The sequence below is a fragment of the Ambystoma mexicanum genome, chromosome 8 (assembly GCF_040938575.1).
Source record: "Ambystoma mexicanum isolate Mex_15411 chromosome 8, UKY_AmexF1_1, whole genome shotgun sequence".
NCBI classification, from domain to species: domain Eukaryota; kingdom Metazoa; phylum Chordata; class Amphibia; order Caudata; family Ambystomatidae; genus Ambystoma; species Ambystoma mexicanum.
The window spans coordinates 1,447,314,728-1,447,340,603 of record NC_090929.1 but is presented as its reverse complement, the minus strand read 5'-3'; the positions used below and the strand labels follow the sequence as shown (position 1 = coordinate 1,447,340,603).

Here is a 25,876-nt window from a genome sequence, read left to right as displayed (position 1 = left end):
CTGGCCCTGCACGTATATGCTCATCCCCAATACTGTGCCACTTTGCCTCTCCTTTAATTCTCCCCATTCCTACTGCTGTGCCACCTTTTCTGCGGCATTTCAACCAACATACCCAGTGTGTTACCCACAGTGTCTGCTTCACCTTTTCCCTATACTCTTTTGAACAGAAACACAGCCCCTTTAAGTCAACATCTACTCCTTTCAACACCTAAACCTTCTACAGAAAAACTGGAAATTAATGAATTCCCAAAAGTATCACCGACTGAATAGCACAACACATTCTATGATTAATTCGCTATGACGCTTCATTTGCACGCTATATCATGTACATATGGCAGGGCAGCAGCAAGGAAATAATGGGACTGTCTGGCATCTAAAACACCAAGAGAAACCGAACTGAGAGAAAGGAGAGTCTGTCTTCCATGTTGACCAACATATGATCGAGGCAGGAGACGCTACGAATGCCTTCAAAATCCAAAGGCAGAGTGGGACTATTCAATTCAATTTAGGGCGTGTGTGTGTCCTCATACTGGGGACGGTCAAGCTGTTGGAGCCATTAGCAAGCAGGTGCAAGACTGGGGATAAGATGAACAGCAACAGAATCCTCCTTAAGCAAGTTACGCCGAAGGGAGAGGAAAGCTGCACAGAAAAGCGGCACTTGAGCGCAACCTGAGGAGACTTCAGTGCCACCAACGATTGCTATGAAAAGCTGCTGCAGAGGTGAGGCTAGAGAGAAAAATGGGAGCTCACTGTAGTATCTGCACACAGCAGCGCAGCTATCAAACCCTGAAGCCTGATAGTGACGAGAAAAGGGAAACGAGAGAGGGGGTCCAACCCGTACTCGGGGATAGATAGTAAACGGGATACAGAGGGTCTATGCAAAACAGAGAATCACCATAATGAGGACCACACAGGTGAAATGAGGAACAGTTAGGAGAGGAATCGAAGAGAGGAGCACTAGGGTAACCAAAACAGGGTGATTGGCTGGGAACAGCAGGCAGAGCAGTAAACTCCTAACTGCCCAACAAAGCTAACAGTGAGTACCACCTCAAATGAGAAAGCAAAGTAAATGCTGGGACATGTGGTGCGAAACTATGCTACAAATTAAGAAAAGGTATATTCAAAGACTGGGTGAATTTAGTAGGTCTGGGCAATGAAGAAGGATTTCCCAATCCAAGTCTAAGTCAAAGGCATGAGGTGGAAAGTGATGCATGACGGGACACACAGTCCTAAAGTACTCCCTTTTTAAATGAAAGCACAGTAATACACTTGAGCTACTAATAAGAGGTGGGTCATAGAAAATGGTTTACAGGCTAAGTGTGTCGGAGTATTTAAAAGAAAAAAAAGACATGCCGACAGTGGTGCTGGTGAATTTTTAAGTTGGAGGGGCGTAAAAATGTTCCATGGATGTGTGCGACTGAGTTCACCAAGAAAGGCCAAACCAACCAAGACAGTAGCTCAGGGATGGGGTTTTAAGAGATCTCGAACCTCAGACACATTTTTTAAAATCGCAGCCTAAAAATATGCATTTTACAGGACATTTTCTCTGATAACGTGGCTAAAAAGCCACATAGTTTACAATTGGTTTGATAGGATAATACATAGAAAAACACAATAGATGGCAAGTCACCCATAGTGCACAGGGACATTTTCCAGAGCATTTTCATTAACCCTTTTCCCACATAATATGCCAGTATTCTGCCAGTGTAAAAAACATTTTATATGCTGGCTGTGTCCAAAACATGTGCATGCTGGCTGTACCAATAGACTCCAGAATCCTCATGTAACACCACATGTTAGCTTTACATATAATGCCAGTAATGGCACTGTAAAAATCATGCCCATACTGGCTGCAATGAAGGCAGGTATCCCTGCATAAACACTTAGCATGCTTGGTTTGCCCATAATGCCAGTAAAAATGCAATGCCACTATGAGAAAACATGTGCATACTGGTTGCATCAATATAGAGTAGGCCAGTACCCCCACAGAAGAACACCACCTCTCTGCCCAAGGTCCTCTACATGTGCAGGGAGCTGCAGGAGTACCCCTACACATGTCTGGGCGTTGAATACCCAGACATCAGGGTAAGCAAAATGCTCTTGTCCTTACATGGCTCATTAGCCATGCGCAACTGGGATACTGCAAGCCAATTTACAGCTGAGGGAGTGCTCAGTATAGCTGCATTATGGACGACTCACCCCTGCATGGCAAAAAAAACAAGTCTCATCAAGCATGAAGAATCATTGCGAAATTCCTAACTGATGAATGCTGGTAAATAACTGACCGTTCACCTGATCCCAGCAGCCCCAATGTCCATTTATTTAATTCTGAAGGAAAATCAACTAAGTCTTGTACAACTTAGTTGCAGGAATAATTGATGAGCCAACACTACCATGGAAATGGATCAAAGTAGCCCAGCGGGGTCTTTCACAGCCATCAGTCATTGCTGAGCAAATCAAGCACCTTCACAGGCTGCACCTCCTCTGCAAACTATGCTGTGCCTGTGTCTGTGATTTGGTGTAAAGCAATGAATATGCACAAACACATCTAACTAATCATGGCTTTCATGGGCTGATAGCTGAATTAAATTTAACCTGTACCAAACACACACACACCAATTCCCTTCTTAAGGTCTGTAACACAGTCCCCTGTGTGACCTTGCTGGTGGATGGTGGGATTGCCAAGAGGACTCTCTGCTGCCACAAGCCATGTGATGCTGGGCCGGGGGCAGCACGGGAAGTATTCTCTGTTACCCTCACCATGCCATACGTGGGAGGCAGAGCCCCATCACATTGCCACCATGGATGCCCGGTACCTTTAAGGGAATTGAGGATTGATGATCCTGCTGAGCTGCTGTGCCTAAACGTTTGGCTCCCCTTGCATTGGGTACAAAAATCCTTTATGAAACTAATGGGGGAAGTGGCGGGTACCAAACCATAAGGTAGTACTCGAGCAATCCACCACTCACCTTACAAGGTCTCCACACTTATACACCTAAGACCGGATAGGCTAAGGGAGTCCACCCTAGCGGGATGGCCAGGGTGTGGCAAACAGGGCAAGGGCAGCTCATGGGGAGAAACTAACCAACCCGAGGTCCCACAACGGGACTGTAAGCCATACCCAGGGACTAGCCCCACCAGCCAATCCTCATCCTAGGTGCATATGGAGACACATCTGAGTTGCTTTACGCCAGAGATAGACTAGAGGGTGACGTCATCGTCCTATACAGGGAAGGGCATGTGGCAGAAGACTTTGGAAGATTTTGAAAGGGAAAGGAGCTCATTTGTCGTTAGCTGAGGAAGAGTGCAGAAGGAGCTGGATCACGAGACAGGAGTCTAGAGAGAAGACACAGAAGGTTGGACCGCAAGGGTCCTAGATGCCAAGAGTAAGGAAGACCTAGGATACAGGAGGAGATAACCAGGGTGCCAGGGAAGAGTAGATCCAGGATGCTGGGGAAAGCAGGCCCTGTGGATTAGGGAAGAGTAGAACATAGGAGACTGGGAGAAAGCCGAAGGAAAATAGACCCAGGAGGTTGGTAAAGAAATACACAGATGAGTAGGGAGAGAAAGACCCAAGAGTCTGGGGAGAGGCAGAGGCTGAATTAATGAAACATGATGAGGAGAATGAGGAGTTACTCGGGAGATGGGGGAGTTCTGTGGAGAGATGTGAGCCTCAGGGAAAGGGGTGCTGAAGCTGGTGGAGGAATGAGCTTGTGGCAAGGCATCAAGTAGGAGAGAGAAATTGGGTTAGCAGGCAGTAGAACTAGGATGCTGAGAGAGGAATTGGGAGAGAGCCCTAGTAAGAGATCTCTAGACAGCTGGGGAGACCTATACTTCAGGTCTTTGGAAAAGCTGTCTGTGCGGCAGCACTTATTATAGAAACAGCCAACAGATTCCAACCCAAATCTGAGACTCAGTAAGCAGTCTCACGCCTTACACTCGCTACCCAAGAACACCAATATCGAGCTTGCAGACATCAGAAACTGAGGCTTTGTTGAAAGACCTAGATAAGGACAAGACAAGGGAGAACTTGCAGAGCTGCAAGAAGAATCGAAAGGCACATCTCATTTAGAATCCTGTGTTTTTGTTTGCATCGAAAGAGACAAAACGATTGCATGATTTGTGCAGGATTAAATTGTGGACTTTTGGGGAAGCAGGGATTAAACTCCACGCCTACTGTCTCCAAAGTTGGCAGCAGGACTACATCTCCTCGCTTTACATTGGTAGAACTATTTATGTGAGGTAGAAGTGGTCACCTAAAGAAGAATGAATGGTATGTGAATGCGCCCACCGGGGAGAACGAAATTACATGAAAGAGGGGGCATTTGCATGTCATAGTGTGCCTTGAAATAAGGCGCAAACGTATGTTCATTTATTTCATAAAATAAAATAAAAACGAGGTACTTGTTACCTTAAGGCTCCTTCAGACATCTGAATGACAAATATCCCGCATGGTATTTGTAAAGGGTAGATATAGAGGGTCATGTTTCAGTTAATCAACCATGTTAACGTGGAGCATTCATTAAGAATTTCCTATAGAACTCTAAGGTCCGTATTACTGACGCTGTGCAATTTAAGTGCATGTGCACACGATTGAGTCAGTGCAAATATATGTTATTTCAGTAAATTTTTGCACTGGGTCAAATTTTGCACTGGTGTAAAAACTGCACTGCAGAAGCAGTGTCTCTCAGAAAAATAGCCAAAGACATGGGAAAAATAACTTCCTACATGTATCCTAACAACGGTGTTAGTGGGATGTTCTGGGTGTTATTTGCCCAGAAATGGTTAATGACTCGAGAAAGCAGGAGAACAACCATCCCTACATGATCCTCGTTTACATTCCATTAGTTTGGGCTATTGGGTGGTGCTAGCATCACCTATAAGCCCAAACTATTGCACTAGAGGACAGATCGGGAGAAATGGCATATGAGGAGGGACACAAAGCTTGTAGTTGTTTGGTTATTTTCCCCCCATTGACTGCCCATGGCCAGTTAATCCCTATGGCCGTTCCCACCCAGTTCCTGCCCCTTCCTGTCCAAAACACCTCTGCATGGGAACTCTTTGTGCCCACTTATCAAGCCTTACCATCAAACGTTGCACTCAAAGTTCCTGCCAGTGTATTTTCAAAGTAGATAGTTATAGTCTTAATTGGAGCTGTAAACGGCTACTGGTGTAATAGAAATGTCTTAACCTGGTCTGCATTCAGCCACTGGACTTAGAAGCAGTATGCGTCCTCTTCAATGAAGTCCTTTTAAAAACAAGCACTGGCAAAGCCAATATTTCCGACATGTTCATAGGTATTAGGCATTTGCCAGGCACTGCTATTTGGTGCACAGGTACTCACACCATTTTGCACTTGCTACCCATCAATGCCCAATTAATACCACTACAGTGCCTGGGAAGTGCCTTTTCCAGGCCCACACAAAACCCCAAACTGTTGGCATTGCCCAGGTTTGTCTTGCATTATGTGAGCGTTTTTGAGATTTGCATATATCCGCAGTTGTCTTGACGCTTTCCTTTTCCTGAAACCCAAGCAAAAAAGCGGTACAACCGGTTACTGCGAAGTTTCGTTTATATTTGATCTCCTGAGCCAAGAGGTCCATGAAGGCAAACAAACCATGTCAATGGTCTGTGCAGCATTGCATGTGTACAATGGTCACCGGCCAATATAAATTCCTAACAAAAGACCGATCAGTTCTATGTGTACTCATGGCCATTACTCATGGCACCGCTTATCTGTGCCGCCCACCTGCTAGTGCAACGCTAAGCCTCCATTGCATGAATCAAAGAGCAGGTAGTTACAATCAATAACAAAGACACATAATGGCACTGGGTAGGCCACGTCGCCAGCAAACAGGCAGCGACGCATATAATCCGCCTTACCCTCTCAGTGCTTGAAATTGACAACATTCACTCTGGGAACCCACCAATGGGGGGATGGGTAGGCACCATGGTCAGCAAATTGATCACTTGATCCTTAAAAGGTAAAGGCTTACTGGCATGGGCGGAATTTTAGGGGGGGGCGGGCGTGTTTGTCCCCCCCCCCCAACTTTCATGGCACACCATTTTGTCCCCATTCATTTGGCTGGGGCACCTTTTCTTCAGATATCATGCCCCCCCCCAACATTTTCATCAAAGTTACTCCACTGCTTACTGGGCCCTCCCTATATCCAGGCTACGTGCCTGCAGGGGCTTCGCATGTCCCTGTGGCAATGCAGTACCTGGGGGAGAGCACGAATGTTCATAAATACACTCATCAGGATCCCATTCAACATATTTCTCCTTACCACTGGCCATTGACGAAACCAAGTCCAATGTCGGGTAGGCCTTTGTGCCAATTGCATTCAGGATAGACCCTCCAAGTTCCGGGCCAATATCTGCAGAGAAAAGGTGACACTGTCAAAAGCAATGCAAAGAATATGCTGCTGGGGAGGAATCGTCTCCAACTGAATTTTAGTGAAACAATATAAACGCTGGGTGAACTGGCTTAAGAAGCCCGATATCAATTGCAGAAAATGCATGCCCGCGGAAGCGGGTGTGCGTAATGCGCAAGTCAAATGATCTCAGGAAAGGATACATCTATTCACAGCACATCCTAATTCTAATGAAAAATGCACACTCTGAAACAAAGAAATATAAGTGTTGCCATTGTCCTTACTGCTTGTATACTAATGCCCATATGTTTTTACTGAAAGTGTGATCATTGTGAGCCAAACAGTTCAAACGTTTAGCGTTCTTGTGAGAAAGAATGGTGCGCTAGGAGGGCTCACCTCACTTTACCGGTACACCCTCTTTTGGCGCGGCCGTTTCGCAGCAGGCCGGTTCGGCGCGGCTAGTCCGTCGTGCCCATTTTGGCGCAGGGTCCTTTCTGGCGCCCTCGATTTGGAGCGAGGTACGTTTGGATGTGGCTGACATTGCAGCCACGTCTAAACTCCCTCACGCCAAATTCAAAAGAATATATGTTCAAATGCAGCACTCTGACCGGTACTGTGCCCGTTAATGTGTTGCATTTGAAAAGATTTGTGGGTGTGGGTTGCACCCTTTTGTTTTGAAAATCATGTCTCTAGTGTAATAAAAGACAACCCTTTCCCTGTTGGTAGGATAGATAGAATTGAGGATTTGTTTTCCCGTATGAACTGGGAGCCCTAGTATGTTAAGTGAAGGGGTTAAATGTTTAACGCGTGCGGGAGAAATCCCATCAATGTATTTGTGGGCTGGCATCCACAGAACTCATCCATCAACATCAGCAACCCGTTGTGTGTGGTGTCTCTACTTTTCTCCTTTTTACACTCCATTATTTTCCATTTACATCTACTAGATCAGGTAAATGTCTGAATCCTCTCAGCATCAGCTTACTGGCTCCATAGCAGCCTTGCAATTGTGACCGCGCGCCCATCTGGGCGGCTTTGCGCTCACGTGGTAATAAATGGGAGTGTTGCCTCGGGAACGCTTCGATGCGAAAGCCACAGTCGAATGCGAGACAGCAAGAGGAGAACTCCTGTCCCCCGCGCTGCACACGGTAAGCGCGGTTAACGCTATAATTCTGTTTTCAATCACGGACTTCACCGGCCCTCAAACTCGTATACTATTTGGTTGCAGCCAATCTTCTGACGGCTGGATTTCTGCGCTGATTCACGTCAGGCAGCTTCTGATATTTACATGTTTTACATGCACTACGCCACACTCCGTGTCTTCAAGTTCACATACTCGGGTAAAATGCTTTCTGCATTCATTTTACTATTCTCCATGGATATCATACAGAGCCTTATTGTTCTCTTTTCTTCTATTTTTCTACCCTATTCACTTACTTCTGTACCCTCTTCTGCGACTTCGACTGAATGGTATGTAATTGATATTATAACATGTGTTTTTTTGCACTATTATGTGATGATTTTTGTACCATGATGAACTGTTTTCTTTATTATTGTTAAATTTATGTACCCATATACATGACCTGTAGACCTGCCCTGATGAAGGAAATTGAATTCCGAAATGCATTGGCAATTTGTTGGTCTGATTGAAAAAGCGAATGTGGCGATTTCTTCCTCACTAAGAAAGCATTAGTGATCTCTCATTTTTTTATGAGACTTATTTTTTTGATAGAATTCTTGTGGATAAAACCATCTTGAAAAACAATTGAATCTTAATATTGTTGTTATTTTTTTCAATTAAAAGATAATTTTTGCTCACTTTGTAGTATATATATTTTTTCAAAGAAGTTTTGGACTACTCATACACCCGGATCGGGTCCTTTGGAGAGCGGCTGTGTGACCCTGTATTTCACTTGGTCTTCTGCCCCACATGTATTTTGAGTTTGGGTGTCTCCAAATTCGTCTCAGCCAGCTCCCTTCTGAATATTTAGACACAAATTATTGGAACAAACGTTTTGCTTTGCTTAAGAATTTCAAATATTTGAAACCCGTGGACGTATAATCAAGTGGTGCCCACTCATCTTCCTTCCTGGAGTGGGAAGTGTAAACATACAAGAGAGGCAAAATGCTTTTATGCCCCCATTTCCCACCCTTCCTCATTTTCCTGTAATGACAACAAGGAGAGGGGCACATTTTAATGCAGGTGTATAACGAATGAATTCCCCGGGAATTCGGCTTTGTTTTTGTAACTTCTAAAGACTAGCGTATTCCATGCGAATCTATTAGAAAATGCTGTCTGCAAGGCGTCATTTCCAGGTGGCGTTTACGTTTTCACAAGATGGAGAGCAAAACGAAAGAATGAAACCAAGTTTGCCTTGCTTTACCTGTTCCGTTTCACCTCAGCCGTGTGAATATTTAAAATAGCATGCACAGGACCCGACAGCACGTAAACGTTAACGTTGGTGCCCCCTGATTGCAATTTGCATTTCATGCAAGATAAGCTATTTTATCAGATGGTTTAGAATTCATATGCCCATTAACCTTCTTACTAGAAGACCATGGTAGCTATCATGATACAATCCGATCTCCCCTACAGACTTACACTGAAATCCTTAGAGACTTTCCAAAATGTCACAGTGCAATACTCTTCTCTCGGCCAGTGTGTCGCTAGAGAGGAGCTTTCTGGGAGCTGCTTTAAGTACTATTGAAAAGGGCATGCTGGAAGGGCTACTATTTAGGGGGAGGTACAGGATACAAGCTCTACCCTCAGCATGCAGAAGCTTGCAACCTCCCCTGTTGTATTCCCCATTGTTTGACCCCACCTACCCCTGCGCATCTTGCATTGGTGGTGATGGGCTGTGCGTTCTCTCCTCTCTCTCTTTCCCACCCTCCTCCTCCTACTGCTACTCTATCTCCTATCCTATCCATCTCACTAAGTCTAGAAGGAAGAAGTTGAAGAGGGACATCCTGGTCTCCAACCCAGGCCTCCCTATCGCTGATACCTACATCAGTGCTTCCTGCAGACATACTCTCACCAACATCCTCTGTCATTCCTTCACCAGACCTATGGACTCTTCATATGGTCTCAGCTCTCTCTCCTTTCTCTCCCTCTCCCATTAATGGTGACACTCGGTGGGAGGTCCTCTTGGCCTCCTTCTACTCCTCCAAAACGATCACTAATGTCTATCTGAATGGCAGCGTCTTGGTCCAGGGCTCTCAGACCAAACTCCTCCTTTTCGATAGTCATCTCCTGCATCTTATCAACTTCCTTTCCTCTCCCACTACTCCTACTAGCACCTCTCTAGCCCCTCTGCACCTCCTTTTCTCGCTGCCTCTCATGTACCTTCCTCCTCCGCTCTGGCTACTATGCCACCTCCTTCTACCACCTCTGCCAACTATGGGGCCCCTCAACTACTTCTATTGGGTGTACCCCAAGCCTGTATCCCACCTCAAAGAGAGTCCACATCCAAACCTGTGTCTCTGCGCCTCTAACAACACGGCCAAACTCTTTAAAATCCGCAAGGAGCTGGCCAATCCTTCTGCAGTCTCCACTTCTCCAGTTACCTCCCAGGCCCTCTCTCTATGGCTCTGGCTTCTCACTTCATGGATACAACTCAGGACATCCTTTCCTCTCTCAGCCCCCTTCTGGCCACCTCTCCCTCTCCTTCTCCTTTCTCCTCTTTCTCTCCGACAACGTTTCTAGAAAAGTCTGATCTATGAAAGTGCCATCCAAACAGGTGCTTCCCTTGCTCCTACAGAACCATCAAGGACCCCCTCTCCCTTGTGCACCCACCCCTTAAAAAGCCTTTGTCTGATCCCACCTGCCGGGCAAACTACCGCCTGATCTCTATCACGCCTGGAAAATCTGTCCATCTACCAGCTTACTCTCCACACTGAATCTGTGGTTGCCACCACGACCATCAGTCTGGCTTCAGAGCAACCAGAGGCACGGAAACTGCTCCCCCGAACACCCATCAAGATATGCTCTCTAATTTTGACTCCACTCTTCCTTCTGTCCTCATCCTCCTTGACCTTTCCTATGCTTTTGACACAGTCAATCACGCCATCCTGATCAATCGACTCTGGAGAACCTGGGCATCATGGATCAGGCCCTGGAGTGGTTGACCACCTTTCTGGACCAACCCTCCCAGGTCTAACTTGGGTCCTTTCTCTCCACCACCTCTCTCACCACATGTGGTGTTCCCCAGGGATTTACCCTCTCACCCTGGCTCTTCAATGTCCACTAGCTCCATTGGCCCACCTGATCTCTACCTTCTGCTCTAACTTTCAGTGTTACGCTGATGACACTCGGCTCTCTTTGAAGCTCCCCTCAGCCTCTACTCCTCTCTCGTTCATTCCTGATGGTCTATCTGCGATTCAGAATTGGTGCGCCTCCAACGGTCTTTGCCGTAATGCCAGTAAGACTGAGATCCTTCTCATTAGGACCCCCGCTCATGCTTTCCCTCTCTCACTCTGGCTGCCCTCCTTGGGCCCTCTTCCTTCGCCTTCCTGCGAGGCACAAAACCTTGGTGTCATCTTAGACTCCACTCTCACCTGCTCTCCTGACATCACGGACCTTGCCAAGAAGGCCCACTACCAGCTACAGATCCTCAGAGCTATTCTTTTGCCCACTTTCCCCCAGAATATTACTGTCTCCAGAGCCCTGGTTCTCTCTAGGCTGGACTACTGCAACAGTCTCTTTCTCAATCTGCCTTTCTTTACTCTCGCCCTCGGCAACTAACCCAGAACAGGACTGCAAGAAGTATCCTTGGCCTCAAGCCTAGAGACCATATCTCTCCAGCCCTGAAATCTCTTCACTGGCTCCCGGTGGCTGCAAGTATCAAGCTGAAGACCCTCTGCATCGTCCACAAGGCTTTCTGGGGCTGCGGCCCGCACTACATCCAACTATCTCTTCCATAATGCCTTCCTTCCCGAGCCCTTTGTTCAGTTACCTGCAACTCTCTAAGGGTCAGACGCTTTTCCAGGCAGAGAGTGAGGGGTAGATCGCTTTCATCTGCAGAGGCCTCACTCTGGAATGGTCTCCCTGCCCCTCTCAAACTTGAGCCGAACCACCTGAAGTTCTGAAAGCAGCTCAAGACCTTCCTTTTCTCCTCTGCTTTCTCTCCCTCCCTCCCCTGCTGACCTACCCGTCTATTGCACAGACTGGTTGACTGGCTACCCTCAGAGCCTCACTGGGTACCAGGCTCCCCCATGATCAGTCTCCACTGCACTGCCTCCAGGCCTACCATGCACCTAGGGGCTGAAACTCTAACCTCTACAGCCCCCTGCCTCCTTGGACTTACCCAGATTTACCCAGATCTGTGTTGCCCTGGCTGCACCTACTCCAAGCAATTGCTGCCCTGATGGTCATGCCTTGAAACACTTGTGTATTGGCACGTTATAAGTGACATATCATATCCACTACTCTGCTAACCAGAGAAAAGTATGTTTCAATGTATAAACACAGGTGATTTGTTTAGCACAAACTCACCTAGAAAGCAATGGTGCACTGTTCAAATAAGGTGAGTAGAACATAGTTGTTGGGGCTAGGAAAGGAAACGGGGGGACACCTTGTCAATCTATGGTGCTCATTTGTTTGTGAATTGTTCCTTAAAGATCAGGGTCTTTAGATCTTTTATGAATCACACGAGGTAGGGGGGAAGCCTGATGTTAGCTGCAAGGTTGTTCCAGCGTGTGGGAGCATAGCAGGAGAATGCTTTTTTTCTGATCTTATTCCTGCACTTCTTGTATTACATAATGGTGCTGCATTGACATCCTGACATTGTGATCTTTTCAGCTAGGTATGATGGTGTTTCGCACATTAGACCTTTGTAGGAGCTGCAGGCTGTCTTGCAGGTGATGAGAGCTTGGATTGGTAACTATTATTGTTCCTTGAGAGTGGGGAAAATGTGTTTGAACCTCTTCAGTCCTGCATAGAGACATGCTGTGGTATGCTGGCCAGCTTACAGGGGGACCGGAGTATTGGTAGGAGAGCTCCAAGGCCTGAACGAAGGATCTAAAGCCTGAGGCGTGGTGATAGGTTTGATGCAGTGCAGTACTCAGAGCTGGAACTATGTAGTTTGGGTCTTGGAGGGGTGTGCTTTGAAGCCGAAGAACCTTGTACTAGAGGCAATTTGGGGGGAGAAGCCATGGAGATCCATCTGTGACAGCCAGTCTTGAGCTTTGGTGTATTTGTTGCCGCCCACAAAGAGATGTAAGATCTAATCGATGTTGCCAGAAATGATATGTAGCCAGTTTTATTATTGATAGTTTAAATTAAGATTCTCTGTAGCTTTTGATAAAGATTGTTTTAAAAAACAGTGTAATTGCAGGATGCATCATTGTGTGAAAGGATGTGTGGTTTCCCTTCCTAGTAAACTATCACTTGGTCAAAGGGTATGCATGCTTCTTCTGTTACCCATATTGTTTGACCAGTGATTCTAGTAGTTCATGGTCCATAAGGGGCTGTGAAAATGATTAGTTCCAGTGATCTTTCAGCATCTCCTTGGGTTTCCAGACTGTCATCAAGATGGCATCAGTTCTTGTAAATGGACAGTGGCGCAGCAGACTCTGGCAGCAGCCATCTTGTACACTGAGTAATCTATGCTACTGCAGCCATCTGCTTGTACTTACGTGTATTGATTGGTTAATAACACTAAAACCCGTTATTTCCTTTTCTATGTTCTACGTCTTTGGTGTTTTTATCAAAATCAAAGGAGGGTGCATAACGGTTTAATGGAAGCTTATTTAGTACACACAGTGTATGGCAATAAAGACTTCAACCTAAGCGGGAAAAACATATGTGGGTCTTCTTGCAAAGGCTTTTCAGTTTGGGCTGTGCAATGGAGGCCTCAGACTTAAGAATGCACAGCTTCCAACACTTGTCAAATTTCAAGGGTTTTGTTGCCTTAAAGCACCACTTGAACGCCACTTAACTAAATAGTAAAACCTTTAGTTTATTGTAGCATCATGGAGGCCTGGGCACAATTGTATGCAAAAAAGGAATCATGGAATGTTGACATGGAACCTGTGAATCTCCCCATCCCACCGAGAGGACCTAGCCATGCTCAGCAAGTGGTTTGCTTTAAGAGCCTGCTCTTCTTGGGAACACGGTTTACAATCAGGTTACCCTCATTACGTGATATTACATAGGGTTGTGTTATTGCTTATCAATATCTGAACTGGCCAATGTTGAATAGAAAATATTTCTGGGCTAAGGCTACTATCCGAGCACCAAGTGCATTGATGTAAAGAAGTGTTCTGTTATCCTCAAAGGCTCCTCCTGATGAGGTTTGCCTTATGGGCTGCAGAATTCTCAAATAATGCATGCATTCCACTATTTCTTCTGATAAGAGTATCCTGAAAGGCATAACTTTCCACCAGCCACAACGTTGATCTGACTTGTAGTCTTTGATGGCTTGGGTCTTCTTTTCCATCACCAGCTTTCATGGACCCTAATCCTCATCCTCATCCTACATGGATTGGTGTGGAGTTTCCATGGGAAAATTAGGCTTAGCTAAAACTTTCATTGCTTTACTGGCACAGTTGTGAATGGAAATAGCATTAGCGACCATCACACAGAGAAAACATTTGTTGGCCCGAATGGTTCCACTCTTATAGACTACACTCTTATATCAGCCAAAGTCTGGGGCTTGGACACCCATTTTGAAATCATGGATAAAAGGAAAAGTGATCATAAGCCCCTAATGGTCACCTTGGCTTGGCTGGGGAGCCATCTGAGGTCCAGCAGTGAATCCCAGTGTGCAGAAGCCGTCTCTATCACAGGCCACACTTGAAGAGCGATTAAGTGGGTTAAGCTGGTGGAACGTGAAGGAAAATCACCACTTTATGAGATGATGCTGACAAATTTAAATGACCATCTTAAACGAGGGGGCATTAGATGCTGATTTTCTTAGGCAGTTTGGGAACCTAGTGGGTAACATACAACAATTTGTTACCTGCAGTAGAGATAGGGACAAAAAAGCATGCATTGGCCAAACATTTTTGGTACAATTAGGATTGCTCTTCTGCAAAACAGACATTTCAGGACAGCATCACCAGTGGAGTGGACCCCCGGGTTGACAAAGCATGCATCCGTCCCTCTAGAGCAATATATAAAAAAGTAATCAAGGCTAAGAACGCAATTTGCTCTGGCAGACCTTGCAGCGTAGAAATATGCCTGCCAAAAAGCTGTTGTCGATAGTAAAGACACTATACCACGACAACAAAGCAGTAGTTCCATTCAGCTTGGCAGGTGAGACCACCCCACAATTTGAGGTATGCAGTGGTGTTAGGCAGAGGGGCGTACTTGCCCTCCTCCTGTTTAGCATCTTCCGTGATTAAGTTGTTAGGACCCTACTTGAGGAATGCCTGGTTCCCTCTCAAGTTGGGTTTAGACAAACTACTGGCACTCTTCTTTGCGGATGACACAGTCCTCCCATCTACCTCTCCCCAGGGGATTAGAGTGAAATTGGCATAATTCGTGTAGAGGTGTGGCAAGCTTGGGCTTTCCCTCAAAACGGGGAAGACGAAATCCATGGCATTTAGACCTAAGTTTGTCAAACAACAAAGGATAGTGGCGGTGTTGAGGGAATTGGGCTCAAGCATGTGCAATGTTATGATTATTTGGGGGTCAGATTCAATTAAAAAGGTTTTTGGTCTTCCTAAGTAGACAAAGCATGTATGAACCTGTCACAATTCTGTGGTGGGATACTGAGTTTCCACGCTCGTCATATGTGGAGCGCTACTTCCCCTGAATTATACAGAAACCAGGCCCTGATGTCTGCCTCTGAAGGGGCAGAAATTTGGGGATTTATACGTATCACTAGCTTGATCATTGCAGAGAACGCATTTATGAAATTGTACCCGTTATCCTGAAGGAGCCCAAATGCTCTCATTCGCATGTAGGTCAGCTTGGCGTCAAGTGCCAAAACGATTTCGATGAAACCAGTGGTCCATTGACTATGGTTGTGGTCCACCCTGGGTTGGAGTTATTTCGCGTTGCTGCTGATCATTTGCTTAGCTTAACTGGAGGGAAGACTTTACCATGGGCCACCCATGTGAAGAAAACTTTGGCTGTTTTGAATGAGAACGATCTTTGTATCCATCCCAAGCTTATTAACAAAGCTGCGTTAACCAGGGTCAAGAAAGCCATAACCTCCCTCAAAAGAGAAAATATTGTCAGCGATTGTAACAAATTGAGGCTGTCAGACAAATATCTTGACAGGAAGTTTGAATTTGGATTCAAGGTATATCGAGACTACATTGAACCATCATATGTGAGAGCCTTATGTCGACTTCCATTTGGGCACATTGAGGCTAGCCTCATACACAAAATCCTGGGGCTCTAATAGAACTTAAATATGCCCCTTGTGCAGTTTGGACCCTGAAACTGTCTGCCCTTTTTTGTTCTTCTGCACTAGCCTCAGGAGCATATGGTGCCTCTATATGAAACCCACCCTAAGGGAGGCTGGCATAATGACGGTCACTGACTCACTGACTTATTTGACCTCCAACCAAGATCTGGAGGTCGTTACATCAGTGGCTACGTTTATTTACCATGCATGGTACAAAAGACCTAAGATTTGATGTAATACTACTGCATAAAACCGATTTACTACTGTTATTTTGTCCTGCCTGTGGACCTAATAGAAGAATAAACTCATGTAGGGTTGGGTTTACATCTCCATACTCCTGAAGAAGACTTATTTTAAATCATATAAATGGCTGCAAGTTATCTCTCCCTGGTTTGACAAACTTTATACTAGTTCACCATATTGACTCCACTGCTTGTGTAAGTGGCTGCCATTGTTTTTAAATGGTGCTACAGCATGCCCTGGGCTTATTCTGTATTCTAAAGCGTATGAATTAGCTGTTTTTACTGACCCTTATCTATTTTCGATTTGTAATGTTTTATTCTTATTTTATAATTGTATCTGTGTGTGTATATGCATTTTCATGGTGCTTTTTCATGGCATTATGCAGAATAAAGAATAATATGATGGCAATGGAAATACAGCATTAGCCATTTATTTCAAGGAGTTTACCCTTTGTTTTGCAGAATTGTCAATGTTCTCAAAGGGATTCATCCCTTATCGTGGAATCACTATCAATTTATGTGGAGAATAGGACACCACATTCATATTTTGAGACATTAATGGACTCTGAAAAGGTCTAAGCAGGTATCTACTCCTTGAAGTGGCTGCTGCACAAACTGTGCCCATTTTAACTAGTTATTGAGACAGGGCTAAACCTGCACCCTATTTTTCCTCATAGAGGCAGCAGCAGGTGCTAGACATTTGATTAAAATCTTAGTCTGAAAGGGATGATTGTACATGGAAGGAAGTGCCCTGAGAAGGTAACATTGTCTGTATGACCATCATCTTGAAGGTTTGTTTTTCAATGAATATACTGAGTGTTCTGAAATCTAGAATGAGTATGAAACCTGCTGGCTTTTTTGTACATAAAAAGGAGCTCAAGGCCTCCCATATCTCATGTTATGCCTGCATGGCTTTCAATGTTTGGGAGAGCTTCATCTAGTTCCTTTCAAAGGAGATTTGTTCTAGTTTATGGTAAATCAATCCAGAAACATGGCATTCGTGTCAGACCATATATGTAGACACAAGCCACTGTTGCCCATTAATTATATTGCCATTGCACATGAGGCGAGATCCTGTATATGCTACCTCTGTAGGGGACTTTACTGCGGGAATGACTATAAAATTGACCTTTAACTAAACCTGCTCTTGCGTCCAATTTTTTATAGGCTAGCACAATATTGGACAAACCTGGCCACCTTCTCGAGCGTTCTCTCGAATATGGATATTTAACAGGACAGAATGTACTGTCTATAATGTGGAAAAACGTGTTTCTACTTATAGCATCAATTTCTCTTCCCACTTTGTTCAGTGGGGTGGAAAAATACATTCCAGAATTGAGCTGTTTTCTCTGGATTACCAGTGCAACTGTTTAGTGTCGATTTAGTTGTCAGCTGTTTCTGTTACAAATGTGTGCGAGTTCAACGCTGGGCTACCAATCTCCCAAATCTGATCTAATTATGGGCAGGACACATGCGTCTTACTAAGTTCATCCATGTGGATGAGGGAAATGTTGTAGCATTTCACTGCCTTACCTAATGAGAGACTAAAATCATTGATCACTCTCTACATGAACACAATGAAAGAGGATATTTCTCCTGTCGGGCGTAATTTCTTTAGAGAGACATAACTTGGTGCCAGCTTTGATGCTCTATAGTCCTTTCAAATCTCAGGTTCACCTTCTCATGTAACCCAGTTGGTTCAAAACCTCTACATCATCATAATTACATTCTTCCCCTACATTGGGAAAGTTCTGCTCATCTGGTTTTGGAGGAACTGCCGATCTCTGTTGCAATAGTCCGCTGGAAGGATGCTAAAGGTTGGGCAGACAACATGTCGATATGTAAGCTGGTGGGGTGGGGGGTCTCTGGCACTCTACTGGCCTCTACATTTCCATCATGTGATGCCTGAGGAGTATTATCTATAGGCTTCTGTTGCTCCTTCTCTTTCTCTTTATTATTATTTCAAACCTTTTCTCCTCGTCTTTATTTTCATACTTTTATTTTTATTTGTTGTATATTGCATGTTATCGCATTTTGAACAGCTTCTTAATACAAATGGATTGCCATATTGTCAACTTGTGAAAGGGAGAGGGTGTACTGATTTAGCTTCACTTAAACCTAAATACTAAACATATATTTTAGGTTCTCTTCTAGGTTAACACACATAAAATGTAGTTACTATAACCATGTTGATAGAGTAAGTTTAGTAAAACAGTTACCAAAGTGTTAGGCATATATTTGTAGACTGCACGTTTGGTTATTCCAAAGGCCAGATTACAGAAACTTTGCACAAGTTGCTGAATTCTACGGTATTCGCACTAGCGCTAAGTTTGCCCTATTTTTAAAAACACTGGGACATATAAAAAACTTTTTAACCAGGACAAGTGCAGTTTGGCATGGTATAAGCACCAGGGAAAACATTGCCATAGTGCAAAAAAGATACATTTTCACCATACACAGATGATCTCAAAGATGACTGGTAAAGCCTCATGTGGCTGATTTAAAAATAAGGGCATGCCAACAGAATACAGAGGTAACTTAACCTGGATGATTTGTATTTGGCAACCTGAGTGTGTTTCCACAGTTCCCAATTATAAGGCTCAGGGTTTCCAATAACTAATATTCCAGGTGCTGAAGAATAGGAAGTATGACTCTTAAACTATAGCAAATATTCTCCAAAATCTTCATTAACTCAATTCATTCCAGGGACATGGTCAATTCAAAGAATTTTCCAAAAATGACCGGGATCTCATGTCGAATTCTTAGACACACTTTGAAAATGTTTCATCCAGTCTTCCTCTGCAATGGGATTACTTTGCTGTCCACCTTGACATTTATTGATATTGCTAATCCAATCCCAAAAACGTCTAGTGTCCTTCTTAGTTAGAGCTTTCATTATGGGTTTGTACGAATCGGTAGCTCTTCAACCAATTATTTATTATTTGTTTCAGGTGTTTCACTTTTACCGAATAGGCTTCTCCAACAAGACCACATTTCTAAAGAAATCATAGCTCTCTTCTTAGTTCTTTATTTTTATTTTGAATGATTAAGTCAAATGGAGGATTTACTGGATGCTCAGCCTTTTTATAGCCATAACGCATTATGCTGAAATAATCTAAGAAAGCTTGAAATAAACTTGGAGTAATGTAGGATATTTTTTCCTACAGGGTACAATTATTTAAACACTGAGACATCCGACTATTACATTTAGAACATTCCCAATGCATATGCATCTTGAGAGTCTGTTACCCCTCTGATTCACTGTCAGATTGGTTAACTTTATATTTCATTGTGATTTTCACCTGTCAGTGATCACTTAGATCAGTATTGACCACCCTCAAATCCTCACAAAGTTCAAACAAGGTTGGAGTTAGTGCGATATAGTCCAATATGGCAGATTTATTACCAGATCTCCAGGTTGGTCTCCCGATGTAGAACCATTCAAGATTCTCAAATTCCAGGTTTTCAATAGTCCCACCCAAAGCCTCCTATCTATTGTCACCCAAGAGGAAGATCCACAGATTTCACTCCTGAGTGCACAATCAATGTTTGAGGCCGAGAGACAGTCTGCATTTAAATCGGCTGCCAGCATTACATTGTTTTTTTCACATAAGAAGGTAACGCATACATCACCCAAGGCATTTAAAAGACCACCTACATAAGAACAGCACGGATTATTATATATATGTACCTAAATAATGACTTTAATAAAGGGAGACCCTACAGTACCACTTGAATTGCCAGCAGACCATATGTGGTGTCAGAGATAACCTCCGATTCCACCAATAACGATTTTCTGACCATTTATATTAGGCCCCCTGAAGGTCTACCTCCCTTGCTCTTCAATGCCATTTGTTGGAATACGGCAAACCCATCGACAATCAAAGGAGCATATAGCCATACCTCCTGCAAGAAAATTATGATGCGTCTCAAAAACATTTTGTCTTTCAACATTGAGTTCCAACACATAATTTCAATGTTAGGTGGCTCATTGTTGTCAACTAAAGCCCTGTCCCTTTTTATCCCAGCTTCTTAAAGGGGCCCACAAGCGATTCAAAAAACCAGAGCCAATCTTGGAGGTCTCTATTATTCTTTGCTATTACAGGGTGAGTAAATTCTACCCACCTCCCACCATTGTCATTTGAGAAGCAGGCAATATTCACTGGCGGCGGGACACCAAAGAGAATGGGCCCATACTTCGCTTGTCAGTTTCTTCAAACACCATAAGGTCCTCCTTACAACAACTCCTATGGTCACGTACCATGGCCCTGAGTGAGTCTATTTCGGTTAAGATCATCTGTACCACTATGTTCGACTTAAAGTCCAGCTGGACATAATTCAGTGATCATCCTGAAAATAGACCCTCTTGATATCTCGAGCCGTAGCTGTGGTATCTCATGCAGGAGTGTATATGCTCTATTTAGTGGTACATCACGTTGGCCACTTTCTGGTCTTTCCAGATAGAATCGTGTGGAGGACATCGAATTACCAGAGCTCTTGCCCCCAAGGGGCCATGGAGCAATAGATGCGCCATGATCTGCATGGAACTCTGCCTATCTGCCAATTAACAGCCCTCTGGCACGTTCCCACAGGCCCTTTCCTTCTCCTCAGCTCCATTTGTATTGGACTGTGCCCCTAGTAAGAGGCTAATACAGGAATGTATGCCATCCCTGGAGACCATGGGATTACATTTTTCAATAGAAATTGCAGTCGAGTCATTCACTGGAGTGTTACTCTTACACAAGATGGTACAAACAGGATACGTCTCCCCACATCTTACATTACCAATACTACATTAGGAACCAATGTTTCATCTGTCGGTTTGCTAATTCGCTGAAGTGTAGTTTTTATGCAAGGTGGTGCTGACAAGACATGTCCCCCCCCCCCTCTTGCATTACCAATGGTACATTGGGAACACACATCTCATCTACATTGGTCACCACTTTGTCCCCATTGGGTGCATTTCGGTGTGGTACTTTACCAAGTTGGACTGGCCCCAGATTCTTTGGGCTCCTCCAAGGTCACATTGCAGTCGCACAGTATTATGCCCCAATATAACTTTACCCAGATCCTGGTTGGACACAGATCTCATCCGTCCTTCCTGGGCCAAAGCACATGGGACCTGTGTAAAGGAGGTCCCAAATAAAGCCTGCACTCCAATCGCCCATTTTGAAGTACCAGGAACGTTCACACCAAGATATGTGACGTATGATGAGCAACTAAACCAGCAGAGAGCCGCAGTAGGGCTCTGTCCAGTACCCAGCAGAAGAACAGCAACTATTGAAGTACCAATACCAAGGAAACCATGGACAGTAAGGTATCCATTGAGGAAACCCTATCAACAGATGAAGCGAAATGAAGTTAATCTGTGTACAGTCCCTGAAGAAACCAAAAAAGGCCTTAATGGAAGACGAATGGTGACGTCATGAGGGCCCAGACTGACTTGCATATAGAAGAAATGACAACCTGAGAATGATGCAAAGAGACGAAACGCCATGAATAAGGTTATCGTGAACCTAAAGTGAAAGGATGATGTCGGAATGCAAAGAAGTTTAAAGCTGTAAGCAAGATGAAGATATTCGACCAGTTTACACCTGTAAATATGCTCAGAACCGCAAGAAAGCTAAAGAAACAGTGCGGTTTGCTATGCTTGGTAGAAGAGTAGTGCAGCAAGCACCATTATACATAATCTACCTCAAACCAAGCACATTACTATAAGTATATTTCTACTTTGCACAAGAAGCAGAATCAACCCAGGTTACTAAAGGCCAAACGAGAAAAGATTCATATTTAGCATAACGAGAAGAGGCGGCTGAAATGAAACTCAGCAGAGGCAACTCGTGCCAGGAGAGCCAATGTCATACCAATAGAAGGAGCGAACAGTAGCTAAATCTAATTGAAAGTAAGACCAGATCCTGCCTCTGAAATGTCAAGATAAGACGGCAAAGGTAGGTGGCGGGTGAAACAAAAATCAAATACACGAATTGAGGGAAAAGAAGCAAATTCATGGTGTCTGAATCACGTGACCAGCCGAGCAAGAAGAAACGAGGGTACACACTTACGCATGGCACCAGGCCAGATGAAGATATCAGAACCTTTTCCAGACAGAAGATGCAGTTTAGAGGCCAACCGCAGCAAACTAATTTACACATGGCTAATAAATTTATGCTTGATTGTAACAAGGACTGGATGAAGGCTGGGTAACTAAGGGGCACCCTGCACCTAGCTGACCATTCTGCGTGCTGCTAAGCGAAGTGGAAAATTATGCATGGGGTTGGTGCCAACCCAATCACAATGGACCAAACAATCTAGGGTCCTATAGTTAGTAGAACCAATGGGACGTTGTACTTTTAGTGACGTCTACTGTAGCCATTTTTGAAGGAAGGGCTTAGACGCCCACCTGACAGTGTTTATCCAATCCCCTCACTCTGTTACCATATACATATATAGTACCTATAGTAAAGTTACCTTTTCCTAACCAATAGAATTGCATGTTAACTTTTGAGTGTTACACGTCAATGATGACGAGTTTTGAGTATAAATGTTACAACTTGTATGAAGTTCGTTGGAGTTGAAGCGAGAAGGACGATTGCATCACTGCTGATATCCATGACTCCCTGTTTTTTTACTTGTCATTAAACGCACTCCCTTTGCCAAACCATTGAGTTGTCCTTATTGATTGGTGTTGGGAGTAATAAATCTGCACCCCCATCCATCTCATGGGTGCAGCTATCTTGTCTTAAAGTACTTCTGAGCAAAGCCTCGGCTCTATGGGCTGGGGGTCTCGGAGTGCACCTGTCTCTTTGGTACTGGGCCAAAACACCTTCGACCTACAAACGTCTCTACCATTGAAGGCCTACAAGGGAGAGCATTATCAGGACCATAAGTCTTATCAATGTTGATAATAAGATTCTGGCGAAAATGTTGGCGAGCAGATTGGACTGTCTGCTTCCTTCTTTAATCCATGTGGATCAATCCGGTTTTGTGAAGGGTAGGAAGACCTCCAGTAACATTAGGAAGATCTTGAATATTGTTTCCAAGTCAAAAGGTCAGGAAGGGGACAGTGCTGTTTTGTCCTTAGATGTGGAGAACGCATTTGATAGAGTGAATTGGAGTTTTCTGTTTTCAGTGCTGCCCAAGATGGGTTTTGGTGAGAAATGTGTTTCTTGGATCAGGCTGCTGTACAGCGATCCGACGGCGGAGGTTATCACCAACGGTGTGAGGTCTGGAAAGTTCGTGTTGGAGAGAGGAACGAGGCAAGGGTGCCCTTTGTCACCTCTATTTGTCATAGCTTTGGAACCGTTATCTGAGTTTATCAGGGAGGCTGATGATGTGGTGGGCCATTCGTGTTAGGGAATTGAACAGAAGATTTGGCTGTTTGCGGATGGCAGGCTCTTCGTCCTTGGTGAACTTAAGAAATCTATACCGGCACTGATGGATGTTGTGGCCGAGTTCCATTCGTGCTCTGGGTACAGGATTAATTGGACAAAATCGGAGATTATGCCTTTGACCCATTCTGTTGATAGGAAATTTATGATGGATTTGGGCTTCAGATGGTGTCCGGATAAATTGTTATATTTGGGAGTTTGGTTGACTCCGGAGATTGGAGGCATGGTTAAAGAAAACATGCGGGTCATGTGTAATGGGCTGCGGAATGATCTGGAGAGATGGAGTCTTTTGAATCTCTCTCTCTGTGGGGCAAGGTATACGCCTTGAAAATGGTATCTGCTCCAAGGATTAATTGCGTGTTGAGTATGGTCCCTTTGATGTTGCCAATGACATTTTGGAAGGACATAGACAGGATGATACAGGAGTTCTTGTGGGATAGGAAGCCCCGAAGTTGAAATTGTGGAAGCTGCAGTTGCCGTTACATCAGGGTGGTCTTGGAGTGCCGAATTTCAGGGTGTATCACCTGGCTTTCCTGTCAGATTTCTTGGTTCCTTTTGTGGAAGAATTGCAAGATGTTTGGGTGGATGCTGAGACTAGTTTTAATGGGCCGCTAACTCCGCGAGCGGTATTGACCTCCGTCTAAAGGCGGAGTTGTGGGAAAGATCTGTTGATTGAGAGCATGAGGAGTGCGTGGAAGAATTTATGTAGATACTTGGGTGTGGATGCTTAAGAGAGCCTGGTGCTTCAGTGTGGCTGAATCCTGCTATTAAAACAGATGGCAAAGTGATCTTTTGGCCAGATTGGTTTCTGGGTGGGGTGCGGTGGGTGACGGATCTGTTTAGGAATGATCATTGGATGACTGCGAGGGAATTGCAGCAACAATACGACATAAAACATTTCAGAGCATCTGATTTTGTGAAACTTAAACACGCGATATGGCGGGTGAATTTGGAGCAGGAAGTTGATTTGACTCCGTTTACAAGGAGCACAGTTGGGACAGAAGGAGGGCTGGCCAGTCGCCTGTATAAAGTGATTGTATCACACTATCAAGGCAATGATTCATTAAGGGAGGAATGGGGCAGAAGGATTGGGTTAGACATCACAGAGGATCTATGGCAGCAAGTGTGTGTGAATGTAAAATTGTGCTCGTTGGGACTCACGGAGAGGTCGAGACAGATACAAATTCTAAATCAGATTTTTTGGACGCTGAACAAAATGTGTAAAAGAGGGATGTTGGAGAGTGCTGAATGTTGGAGATGTATGTGTGAGATTGGTACGCTGGAGCATCTACTATGGGATTGTAGATTGGTGAGACTGTTTTGGGGTGAGATTGGACTGAAGTGTGGTGAGATGATTGATGGATTGCCTGCCTTGGATTTTAGTGTGGTGATACTGGGGAGTGATGAGCCTTTGGATGGTCTTAGTCAGAATGAGAAGAAGTGGTTATTCATAGGGGCAATGACTGGTAAGAAGATTATCTTGCGGAATTGGAAGACTACTTTGACATTGAATATTGCGACATGGGTATCTGAAATGCATGATTTGGCAAGTGTGGAGAGGGTGCTTTATAGGAGAACTGGAAAATTGGGTTTGTTTGAGAAAATCTGGGGTAGATTTCTTCAGTTATATTAAACTTGGCATTGTACATTAGCTGGGAGGTGGGTAATTAAGAGAAGTAACTGATTTGGTGGGGGTTGGTTGAAATTTGTATCTCGTTCTGTACATAGTTCTGTGAAAAATGCAGTAATTTTCAAAATCTTTGGTTGTTTTATGGAGATTGTCTAGCGATTTGTTACATGATGTTTTGTAAATAAAAGTTCAGAAAAAAAAGAAGCGAGATTCCCTTCGTGGAATCAGGAGTTCCAGTTGTAATTCCTACGTGATCCCAGTCTCCCTCTTCCAAATCACATTGTGAACCAACAGACCAGAGTCCCTACATCAGATTCCATAGTAGTTCTTTTGCGGTCAGGTGGATTGGACTCAAATGTGACAGTTGTCGAGTTCCCCGAAAAGGTTCTGCAAGTCTTCCCCTTGAGCACTAATAACATGATTAGACTTAGAAGCTATCAATTTCCTTGCCATTTGTTGGGACAGAGTTTGGAAAATTGGAAGGTCGATGTAGGTCTATCCTGGGTTTCCACAGTAGGAGTTACATGCTTCAGAATAGGTTCAGTAGGCACATCCAAGTCTGTACATTAGACATTTAGTTCCGCAGTATCACCTTATTCTTTACCCCCTTCTAAAGTTATTCCTCTTAAAGTTGGTATCGGGCAGGGCTGTTCCACTATTTTAACTGTGTTATTCTCGTCTTGGGCAGCATTTGCCACTTCCTCAGTCACATGGAGATTTCTGAGGAACTTTCACAAATTCGTTCTGTTAGCTATTTTACCTTTTTTCTGTCCCTTCTTTGCATGTTTAGATAGAGGGTCACCCTGGGTATCTTGTGCCATAGATAACACTGTATCGATACTACTGGATCGCCCTTTTCAGAGGCCAATGGGGGTGTGGAAGTACTTGG

General features: G+C 44.3%; 1 protein-coding gene and 1 long non-coding RNA gene across 6 annotated transcripts in view; one reads left to right on the top strand and one right to left on the bottom strand.

The window, feature by feature from the left end:
* The window catches only part of LOC138473098 (prominin-1-A-like), a 1,012,351-nt gene that overhangs the window by 403,039 nt on the left and 583,436 nt on the right, over positions 1–25,876 (bottom strand). For all 5 annotated transcript variants that reach the window (XM_069611612.1, XM_069611614.1, XM_069611613.1 and 2 more), the window contains one exon: positions 6,288–6,377. In XM_069611612.1, the coding sequence (XP_069467713.1) occupies positions 6,288–6,377 (90 nt within the window). The remainder of the gene's footprint in view (positions 1–6,287; positions 6,378–25,876) is intronic.
* Positions 7,482–8,105, top strand: LOC138473100 (uncharacterized). Its single transcript, XR_011268723.1, has 3 exons — positions 7,482–7,519; positions 7,600–7,711; positions 7,961–8,105. It is a non-coding gene; the product is annotated as an uncharacterized lncRNA (long non-coding RNA).